This window comes from Alligator sinensis, unplaced genomic scaffold (genome assembly GCF_000455745.1).
Source record: "Alligator sinensis unplaced genomic scaffold, ASM45574v1 scaffold1059_1, whole genome shotgun sequence".
Classification (NCBI taxonomy): domain Eukaryota; kingdom Metazoa; phylum Chordata; order Crocodylia; family Alligatoridae; genus Alligator; species Alligator sinensis.
The window spans coordinates 11,898-23,572 of NW_005842103.1; the positions used below are offsets into that span (position 1 = coordinate 11,898).

At 48.7% G+C, this 11,675-nt stretch overlaps 1 protein-coding gene across 4 annotated transcripts in view; it reads right to left on the reverse strand.

The window, feature by feature from the left end:
- Window positions 1-5,774: 5,774 nt before the first annotated feature.
- GCNA (germ cell nuclear acidic peptidase) overlaps window positions 5,775-11,675 on the reverse strand; it is a 24,833-nt gene continuing 18,932 nt past the window's right edge. For all 4 annotated transcript variants that reach the window (XM_025205075.1, XM_025205074.1, XM_006024410.2 and 1 more), the window contains 2 exons: window positions 9,274-9,478; window positions 5,775-6,813 (listed from right to left, as the gene is read on the reverse strand). In XM_025205075.1, coding sequence (XP_025060860.1) covers window positions 6,564-6,813; window positions 9,274-9,478 — 455 coding nt within the window. In that variant the 3' untranslated portion in view covers window positions 5,775-6,563. The remainder of the gene's footprint in view (window positions 6,814-9,273; window positions 9,479-11,675) is intronic.

Genomic DNA, 11,675 nt, shown 5'->3' on the forward strand with positions numbered 1-11,675 from the left:
GGGAGGCTGGGTGGCCATGGGGGGGGACTGACCAGTATGGAAATGGCCACAGGGTTGCGCATGGACAGAGTGGCACCAGCAGGCCTGGGCCGGGGGCTGCGGGTAGGGAGTGAGGGGCACCACCGGGGCTAGGAGGGCAATGAGACGGTCAGGGGACCAGCGTATCGTGACTGCTCAGTGCAACAAAGCCATGCAGGGGGACAGCTGCTGGTGGACCCACATACTGGTAACCAAAGGGGGGCAGGGGGAACTCTGATATTTCATGATAAAAACCCAAAAAAGTAAATGCCAAAATATTTAGAATTTATTATAGTGATTGAGGCTTTAACATTGTAAAGATATCAATAAAACATTGTGTTCAATTAGAGAGAGAGAGAGAGGCATTTCCTTTTAATCAAGGAAAAAAAGGTGGATTTTGGGAGGTTTATTCAGAGATTTTGTGATTTTTTTTTTCCCCCAGAGAAAAGCAGGTTCCCTAGTAGTAAGTAAAGGAATGGCTACTTATCCAGAATGCTGTCTCTAAACTTGCAAAACTGTCCCTACCATAAAAGGACTGTAATCTTTTCTCTCAAAAAATTGAACAGCACCTGGTCCTTGATAACGTGCATCACTGATTAAAAAACCCTCTATATCCATCTCACACAGCTGAAACTGTATAAAGAAAAGTCATCTTGTAAACTCCAAGTGCTTCCAGTGCCAAGCAGCAAGGGCCACTGTGAGAGTTAAGCTACGCCCACAAAATAAATCACCATCTCTTGTTTTAATAGGAACTGGTTAATTTCCTCTATTTCTCACCCGCCATGACTTTGATGGAATAAGGTAAGGAAATAAACACAGTCCTGAGAGATGAAGATATCGTGTCTGGGGTTCAACAAAAATAACTCTTCTGCACAACTATTATGTCTTTCTTAGATAACTAACATTTTAGATATATTTAGTTCCCCCTCTCTTTGAGAGCTCTCAATGTCTTGGTTGCTTGTCCCGTTCTCCTACGCACGGGTCCCAAGCAAACGGCAATTCTATGCCACCTTGTATTCATTACTGATATCAAAATGTGGGGTTCTCTTCTCTTTGTTAATCTTCATACACTCTCATTCCTTTCTCTTTGTGCGGGCCGGGAGCGGTCCGAGGCCCTCGGGGGCCTGTGCGCGGCGGGCTGTGGCTAGCAGCCCGGACACGCCGGGTCGGGGAATGCAGGCCGGCGGGCTAGAATTAGGCACGGACGCTTAGCGGTTGATTAAAGATTATTTTACTTACACCGAAGATGGTCGCGGTGCAGGCAGGAAAACTTGTTTGGGTTGCGGTTACAGACAGAAAAGAAGAGAGGCGGACAAGAGTTCCTTCCACGCGAACCTCTAGCCCAATCCGGCTGAAGGCTCTAAACACGCGAGCCCGTCGCGTCAACCGAAGACAACAACTCGAAGCAGAGAGCTCTGGATACACTCACACGAAGTTTGCTAGGCTCCGTGGAACTTGCGTGCAGGGAAGGGGTTCGTCGAGGGATCGTTCGGCGACGGGGAGAGGCCAGAGGTTGATCAGACCCCTACAGCCTGCGCTGGGTTCGATAGGCTCCGCAGCGCTTAGAGATCTTCACGAGACGTGAAGTTCTCCTCCTCCAGATGGTTGTGGAGTCCTCCCTTGCGGGGTTCTCCTCGGAGTTCTCCAACTTGGGCGGAAACCGTCCTTTGCACCGTGCATTTCTCTTTGCAACTAAGAAATGCACCCTGCAAAGAAAGCTCCTAGTGGCGGGAAATAATTTAGCAGTGCCAAAGCGCGCACAAACAAAATCACACCCTTGGGTTGTGACACTTTTATTTTGTTAAGTCTCTGGAATGTTACTCACCAACTCAGAGGTCTCCTTCGTTACCTCACTTCAGCTTCCAAGGTAAGTCTCTCCAGGACCCTTCTTACTTTCCCTTCTCCCTGCCGTCTGTTATCTATCTCTTGTAGTCTCTCCCAAGTTCTTCTGGGTTGCTTTCTTCTCTTTTCCAGAGCTAATTCTGGGTTACTTCCCTTTTAAATCTTTCAGGCTGTCTGCTAACTCTCTCACAGCACATGCTGCCTTTGTTTATATTTACATCTCCGCCTCCATCCCAGTTTCCCCGCCCCTTTCTCTCCTGGGGCTGGTTGCTAAGGTAAGTTTTCTGTTTTCCTTCACTCCCCTGGAGTTCTGTGACGGGGCGGACTTGGTGCTGTCACAGCCACAAATGTGCCACTGGATACGATGAGATCAGCCAAGGAAATCCGGGCTGAAACTTACTGCTACTGGCTAAAAGGTAAAAAAAAAAAAGGTATTCCTTCCCCATTCATACTCTCAGAAAAATACGTGGGAATTTTTATCTGGCATGATTACACTTAGCGGACAAACGAGGCCCCTCGGTGCAGAACCACATTCTGTCACCGCTGAAGTACCAAGCGTCTGCTTGAGTGCAAGATGAGGATTCTTAGGGAGTCCTGAACACTCCTCACCTTTTTTCTGCTACGCCACATTACACAACGTAACTCCTCCCTCCCAATACTCTGATCCCAGAAGCAGTTCAGTCTGAAGCGCCACGAGTAGCATGTGAGAGAAGTTTTGAGGGAGCTGAGATGTATAGGCCAGTAATCGCACACAATGCTGACAAGGTGACCTCAGGAAAGAAGAATGGTCCCAGGCCTTGACCGTTTCCCTGCTCTCCACTCTATTGGCCAAGAGCTCCCTACCTCAGAGAAACAGGTTGGAATACAAACATTTGAACCTGACGGCTACAAAATCGCCACACAAAAGGGTAGAGATGCAGGATTCTGGGACTGACCTCAAACCTGAAGGACAGATTGCAAGGGGCCGTGGCACCTTCCCACCCGGTACTGTGTATGCCCATGTATTCCTTGCTGTATGTGGCTGCTCTTGGCAAAAGTGCCCGACTACTAATATCCCCATAGACCAGTGTACATTTTTGGAAGAACTTGCTTTGGCTTATCTTCTACTTCTCCAGAGCCATCCTGGGTGTAACGTATGCACCCGCTTACACAAGGGGTGTGCAAAATACTGCCCACGGGCCAGATCCAGCATGTGGAGGGATGTTGTCTGTTCCTCGGTCCCGCCTAGCCCAGGCGCTGTCCAGCCTGTGGCACATCCTGCCATCCCTGGGAACACAGCAGGGCTGTGGCTGGATTGCCCTTCTAGGCAGCCGGGACAGAGGTGGCTCCTTCCAGCTGTCACTGCCACTGGCCCAGCACCGTGCTACTGGCAGTTCCCGTGCGCGCAGCCCCGATCCCGGCCCGCCCCAGGTCTGGACTCAGCCCAGGGGAGCGGACCAGCCAGAACCCACGTGCACAGCCCCGACCCTGCTCTGGACTCGCCCGCCCACGCTGAGCAATGGCACCAGCGGTGGCAGCTGAGCAGAAGCTGCTGCTCGGTGAAAAGGAAAAGCTGTTCCACCCCTGCACCGCTGCGGGACCCTTTTTTGCTGCAGCCGCTCAGAGCCCACGCCCAGGCTGCCCTGCATCTCCTCTGCACTGCTGCCGCTGCCCCGGGAAACAGCCTGGACATGGCAGTGGTGGTGGCGGCAGGGCTATTTGGGCGCAGGCTCCAGGTGGCTGCAGCAAGAACGGCCCAGCGACTGCGAGGACCGCTGCCAGCGCTCATCGTGGGTGGGTGCTGTGGAGCAGGAGCCTCACAAAATGGCCAGTTTTCCACCCAAAAACCACCATGTACCCAAACACAGGCGCACACGTGCCCACAAATGAGCTCTGAAAATCCCCACACCATTTCCCTCTCACAACACAAGCATATTTCCACACTCTTACCCAACGAACACAAAATATTCCCCGCATCCCACAACACACCAGTTACACAAAACGTTCCCAAATCACCCTAAAATTACCACACCGTTTCCACACACAAAATCACCATATCTCCGAACGTATTTCCACCAACACCTCCCACACAAAAATCACCGTTTCGGAAAAAAAGGCACTATATCACCACACACAGTTACCAATTCCCCTCCCAAAAATCACATTTCCACACATTTCCAAATAAAGATCCCAAATCCCCACAGATTTCTCCCAATGTCACCGTATTTCCCCAAATATTTCCAGATAAATGCCTCCAAATCACGAGACTAAATGACCACCTTCCCACCCCAAAAAATCTCACACTGCCAGCAAAGAGGTTCCCGACTCACCAGCCAAAACGGGGGGATTTCCATGCAGACACCGCCGCGTGCCCGCACAGCTCCACGTCCCCACAACCCCGGGCCCTCCCGCGCGGAACGAGGCGGCCACTCCGCGCGGGCGGGGGCGAGCAGCGGGACCACGGGCCGGCGGCGCGGAGCAGTGGCCCGGCAGCACCGGCCGGGCTGAGGCACCGCGCACAACGCCCCCCGCCACGCCACGTGCCTTAGAAAGCTCAGTGCTGCCCTCCTGTGGTCACGCCGCGCATTGCAGCCAGGGGCAGGGACAGAAGCGGCTCCTCCTGTCCCTGCAGCTGGATCACAACGGCCGGGAGCGGGGAAATCGCTCTCACGCAGCACATGCACTGTATACACATCTGCACACGCATCCCTCCTACATACATTTCTGTAGTGACAAGGACGTGGACTCCGAATAAGACCGGCACTTATTTTAAAGCAAGGATCCCCTACTCTCCACTACAACGGATGTCTTGCAGTTCTTACTGAACAGCAACCTTTTTCTCTCTTTAAAACAGGGAAACACCGCGCAAATCTTGCTAACAACGATACACCTCAGGCCAGAAGCAGCGCACGCGGGTTTCAGGCGCCGCCCCCCTCTTAGCTCCGCGCTTTGCCGGAGTCGAACCAATCAGCACGCAGAGCGGTGCACCCTTCGCACCAATCCCAACAGCCAGCGTGCCTGAGGAGGCGGTGGCTTCCTCCTAGACTAGCCTCAGGCGGCAGAGGCCGCTCAGAGAAAGGGTGGTCTCCCCGACCCCGCCCATGCAGCCCTTCCAGCCAATCGCTGCTCGCGTCAAGGCGGCCAACGGGAACACGCGCCTCTGATCCCGGCCCTGCTGCGCTCCCCAGGACGCGCCCCCAGCCCCGGGTCCCCCGTTCGCTCACGGGACTCGCGCCGGGGTCTGACTTTTTCCGTGGGGGCGAGAACAGGGAGCCGGGGGCTGCGGGTCAGGAATGAGGGCAGCACAAAACAAACGGAGGCGGAGGGCTGCGGGTCAGGGGAAGTAAAGCATCCCACCGGCGCCAGGCTGCTCCCCCCAAGCCAGAAGCAGACGGCCCCCCCCCCTGTGTCCTGTCCCGAACAAGGACCCTGCCACAAACATGCGTGCAACACTCAGCTGGTTTATAGCCCGACTCTGGCACCCGTGCATCCTGGTCCCTGCTCCTTTGCATTTCAAAACTCAACACTACCATAAAAGTTGACCCTGGCTCATGTCACCCAGGGGGAAACCTGCACCCAAACCCTGTAGGATAAAGCTCAGGCATGGAAGAAGAATGGTTGTACTGCCCTGTGACCTATTTGACCCCCCCAAAGTGTCTTCCTGGGAGGTCACCAAGGGCAACACAGAGCCATCACCTCACCTCTGTGCCTCACCCCATACACCTTGCACCCCTGCAGACCTGGAAGCACTTTGCAAGGTGCTCTGTAGAGCAGTTTCACCGTAAGTCCATAAGCAAATACTCCTTGGGGACCCCCTAAGCCCGCCCAGGACACAAGGTGGCTACCCAGGGGCAGCAGAAGAGAAGAGAAAAGGGGCACTGGGACTCAGAAATAAATTAATTTCATTAACCTTAACCATCAGTATGATACAAATTTTGTTTTATTAATACTTGAATAAAACTTACAAAACTGATATAATCACCTGGACAAATTATTCACAGTACACACACTGGTTAAACAAAAAACCCCCCAAAAACATATCACAAATCTGTAACTGAAATATTTGATCTAGGTTTAAGACCTTCCCCGTCTCTCAGCCCAAGTTAAATGGTTCTAGAATCTCTCTCAAACCGGGTTAAAATACTTAGGTTCTAAATGAGTTTCCCCCTCTTTAGCTATCATTGGCCCTCTATGAAATCCCGGTGTTTAGAGGTCAGTTACAATAACACTTAACTAAACAGATGCATCCACACCCCCCTCCCAGAATATTCTACAGCAATGGATGCAGGTCCAAACACGTCTTGGGTAGATCACCTTTCCCCTAACACCTTAAGGAGACAGAAGTGTTTCACTAACAGCCACCTGAGTGAAACAGGAGAATCGTGCAAGGAACTCCTGCTGAGTAGGAGCAAAAAACCTGCTCCTTCCTAGAGGAAAATTCTGCCAAATAAAGGAAAGATAAATATATAATCTGTAGACAAGGAAATTATTTCCACCAGTAATTTTGAACCCTGTTCTTGGAATGCAACCAGCTCAGACCTTAAAGACTTTGTAGCACCTTACAAGCTGGGACACAAACAGCAACAAAAAAAACAACAATTCATTGAATCCCTGCTGCATGCAACCCTTCCAAATTAGAAACTAAATTGCAGCCAACTAGACCCGTCTGCTTTTTCTAATGCTACAAACTTCTGTAACATTGAAAGCACAAAGCTCAGATACAATTAGGAATCTAGAAGCCTGGTCTTTGAAGCAAAGTCAGCACTTAGCTTCCGCATGACCTCTGTATGGCTCAAAGCATGCTGCTTTTTCTTGGTAGACCCATAGTTTTCTTTCACATACTTTGCAAATGGAGTTAGCTGTGTTCTCACAGGAGTACCATCCTTCCTGCTGGACTGACACAAGACTAGCTGCCCCCTACAGTGTGCACACACAAAACGCTCTGTGTCCAGCGACTTGGAGTGACGCCCAATCCTAAAATAGAAGAAAGAAAAAGTAAAGTGATTATATAATGGCATTTGGCCATTATATTATTATTTGGCATTTGGGTGTCAAACCTAGGACTCACAGGCCTGATCCATCTAACAGAACTGCTCAGTCGGGCCTACTAGCCTACAGGTGGGCCACCAGAAGTTGGGGGTGTAGCCTGCCGTAGAATCTGGGGCCCTTAAGCCAGGGGAGGGGACGGGGACAGGGACATGACAATCAGGAACAGGAGACCAAATGAGGATGGATACAGCTTTGGTTGCCCTTGGGCTGTTTCAACTGTCACTGGTGCTGTGGCCCCATATCCTCGGCTGCCAGCCCCACCACTGCCCCATGCTGGGGCTGCCACTACAGCCACAGTGTCCTGAAACATGCTGCTTCAGTTCTGGCACAGAGCCCAAAGCAGGAGCCAGAGCAGAGTTGTTTGTCCTGGGCCCAAGCTGGAGCTGCCAGCTGGATCCGGCTCACAAGAAGCCTGTGGTCGACCCACACCCTGATATCAGGCAATAGTGGTAGGAGAGTTGCCCAAGCTTCAGGCCAGCAGTATAAGTCAGTCTTCTAATACATTCAGCTACAGTTAAGAACAGCAGTCTCTGTGTGTGTGCGCAGGTTGAGTGTTCTAAGCATGTGTCTGTAAAAATGTTCAGGGTCACTCTAAGGGTTACATTAAGTTAACTACACAAGCTGCATGCCTAGCTGTTCTGCCCCATGAGAACTGTTGGGACATCCCCTGGGTTCCTGCCAGGCTGCCATGCAGCAAATTGCTGTGGCTGCAGCATCAGCTGCAGTCTCCAGGCTTCCCCCATCCTTCAGCTTGTGTTCTGTGCCCACCCAGGGATGGTGCAGTGTGGCACAGCATCAAGGGTATATAGGCCCTCAGCCTTGTCTCACAAGTCATAGCCCCCTCGCTATTTTCATTGCCCTCTGCTGGACTCTGTCCAATTTGTCCACATCCTTTTCTGTTGCAGGGTGCCCCTCATTGGACACAGGACTCCAGATGTGTCCTCAGCAGTGCAGAATAGAGGGGAAGAATCACCTCCCTCAATCTGCTGGCAACGTTCCTACCAATGCATATTGGCACTGATAAAAGTAAAATGGACATTATTCACAATCGTATTTTTTTGGCTGATGTGGTCGGTAATGCCACCAATAAATGCCGTGTGCGTGCACGTGCACAGCTGCAGTGCGTGCACAGCCAGGCAGCCATTGGTATCGGCCCAAAAATTCTTTATCGGTGCACCCCTACAGTATGCCGTTAGCCTTCTTTGCAACAAGGGACATTTTTGGCTCATATTCAGCTTAACAATTCACTGTAACCCCTCCCTCCCCCCGCACCGGGTTTTTTCCTCTCTTTAAATTTCAAAAACTACTGTCATATGCTAAAAAAGGTCATATGGGTTCTCTCTGACAAGCCCTGTTAGCAACTACAACAACAATAAAATCTTGATGCATAACCATAATCCCCATCCACTACCACCAAGCACAGAGGAGGCAGAGTGCCACTTACAAGTTATATACAAGCTCTTCACATAGCTACAGTAGTCTCTCACCAGCAAGTCTACACAACCTTGCAAGTGATCAGTAACTCCTTCGGTAACATTGTTCTGTTAGAGTTGGAAACTCAAGTGACACCCTTTGCCTTGTGGCAACATAAAAAACTTCAGTTTGTATCTAGCTACCATAATACCTTCCTAATAGTACTTTGTCTGTGGGAGGTGGGTCCTGGAGAAGATATCTGGATCTTAAGATCTAAGCAAAATGGAAAGTCTGAACACCCAAAAGAAAAATCTCTGCTCCCGTGGAGAACAGTACTGCACAAAATTAACGTAACTATTTTGAAACTGGCCGAGTGTTGCGTTTTTAGACAGAGCTGCAAAATTTTAAATCAATAAATGGTGGCCAAGAGGAACTCATTTCCAGCAAGTTTGGTCCCACTTGGTTGCTATTCTAAACTGGATGCAGAAATCAGTAGGCAATATTTTGATTAACATAGACTAAAGAAGTGAATTAACATAGACCATGGAACTGAAATGGTCCCTTCTGGGAGTTATCTACAAGTCTTCAAAAACTCAGTGAGGTCCACATTGCTCCCCTTAAATATCTTGTCTTGCCTCCCCCCAACATTTTGTTCTCAAAGAAGCCATTAAGTAATTATGATGTTAATAAGAACAACAACAACCATGATGATAAATAATAAACAGCAGGGAAATTGAAGTCTGGTAAGGAAACTGGAAGAGAGATTGGTAGGGGATCAGTGCGAGGCTCTTTATGGTTTTAGGACAAAGAAGGTGATGTAATACAGACAAATTCAGTGCATTCCAGTGCCAACTGCTAATAATGTAAAAAGATCTAGTTTTAAAATAGACATTTAGTTAGTTGTTGGATTGGGGAGGTGAAGAAAGTTAGTAGAGGATCCCAGGCAAACAGGAGCAAACAATGACTACTCACGTGGCTTTGCACACAGAACACTCATAAGTGAATTTGTATTTAATCTCATAGCTGTGGCATCGTGTCACCATTGGCAGCTCTGGATGAATTACAGTTGATTTCTTAGCGTAAAATCTCCAAATTGGTCCATGTCCATCTCGTATTCCATTGATAATCCAGGTGGCTGCGTGGCAAACCTCATGGATCAGTGTGTCTCGAAGTCGGTCTTGGGGGAAGAGAAGAGGGGGAAAAAATTAAGTTGCTTGCCATCCCTAGTGGATGGCACCATTGTCACCAATGCCAGATTAAGTCTTCACTCTGATAGAAATTGCACAGACTGCTTAATGCAAGATTTTCCACACGCTATTCTCTCCAAGTCAGAGGGCACGTCATCCCCCGTGTTCTTAGCGTCTCTGGGGTGATAAGAGGGTGACTTCTTAGAATCATAGGGCTGGAAGGAACAAGGGTCATCTTGCCCGACCCCTGCACAGATGTTGGACAAACCTAAGAGCATAAGTGCCATTCTGAGTCGGACCAATGGCCCATCTAGCCCAGGATCCAGAAGTGGATGGTAGAGAGAGAACCGTGAGCCTAACAGATCTAGAATGTTCCATTCCCTATTCAATACCCTCCCTGACATCCACCATTACTGGTTTAGAGGTGCCAGAGGAAACATCTCCAACCATTCTGATCAACAGCTATTAACAGAGCTATGATCCAGGAATGTCTTGTCCCTCTGAATTTTAGTGAAGTGTCTGTCTCTACCACCTCCTGTGGCAATGAATTCCACAAGTTAACTATGTGTTGCTTGAAAAAGTACTTTATCACGTTAGCTTTAAACCTGTCACACACTCATGTCAGCAGGTGCCCCTTAATATTGTGGGACTTGGTGAATAACAGTTCTCTGTCCACTTGGTCCACATGCTTCATGATTTTATAGACTGCTATCATATCCCCCTTCAGCCTTCTCCTTTCCAAACTGAAGAGTCCTGGCTTTTTTACCCTTCCCTGGTATGGCCATTGCTCCGTGCCCCGATCATTCTGGCAGACCTTCTCTGTACCTTTCCCAATTCCACTACATCCTTTTGGAGATGTGGGGTCCAGAACTGCACACAGTAGCCAAAGTGTAGGTGCATTTATAGATTTGTGTAGTGGCATGATGATGTTCTCCATTTTGTCTTCTGTTCCCTTCTTAACAATGCTCAACAGGTTACTGGCTTTTTTTTTTTTTTTTAAGGTACTACTATATAAATCGAGCTGACGCTTTTAGAGAGCCATCTGTATAATGATTTCAAGGTCTCTTTCCTGAGTCGTAACAGCCACCAGACATGCTGTTCCTGTACCATCCCACCCAGGTGCCCATTCAGTCTGTTCTTGAAAACCTATACAACTTCTCTAGACAACTTACTCCACTGCCCTACTGTTTGTAATGTTAGGAAGTTTCCTAAACCAATGTTGTTGTGTAGATTAAGAACTTGTTAAAAATTGTATGTTTTTCTGTATCTTTCTTCCAACAGGTATCAGGAAAGTTAAATGCCCCATTATTACTAATTTACATATTTACAGATATTTTGTTTGAAGAATGCCTTATTCAGTCCTTCCTGATTTGGTGGTCTATAGTCAACCCAGGGTATTTTTTGTTACCCTTTAATCTTCACCCACATGCACTCAACAGCTCTCTTGCTGATTTCCCCTAGGACATCAGAGCAAGCACATGCATTCTGGACAAAACAGTGCAATATCTCCTCTTTTTAACCCCTCAAACCAGTCCCTCTAAATCAAACTATACCCCCTCAAGTATGGACATTCTAACCATGTGAGTTATCCCACGACACCTACTCCAGGCAATATAACTTCCAGTTCATTCTGCTCAATCCCCATGTTTTTTTTAGAATATAGGAATGAAAGCTACTTTGCAGATTTTCCTGATGTTTTTTCTCCCTCTCATTTTAACCCCATTAGTCTTCCCTCTTCTTTCAACAGCTAAGCCTCTTTGCCCAGCCTTAATCCTTAGATCCTAATTGCACTTCAGTCAATATTTTTGTCATCATTCCCCACAAAACCTAGTTTAAAGCCTTCCTCACCAAACATCCCCAATGATGTAGAGATACTCTCCTAAATCTTCAGATGGATCCCCTTCCCTGCACAGCTATCTTTTTCCCAGACCATCATCCCAGGTCCCTAGTTGTGATCTCTTCATTTTAAAGCCATAGTTATTCAATGCAGACACCGCGAGCACCTATACACGTGCCTAACACGTTCCAATTAGTGTGTGTCAGAGTAGACTCGACTGAGGTGGCTGGAACATGCCGATTAGCATGCTCCAGCAGCCTCGCCATAACATCTATTCAGTGTCCCATGCTTCAAAATGGCAGCAGAGGCACTTTAACTAAAGGTCACTGAACAAGCTTTAGTTAGTATTC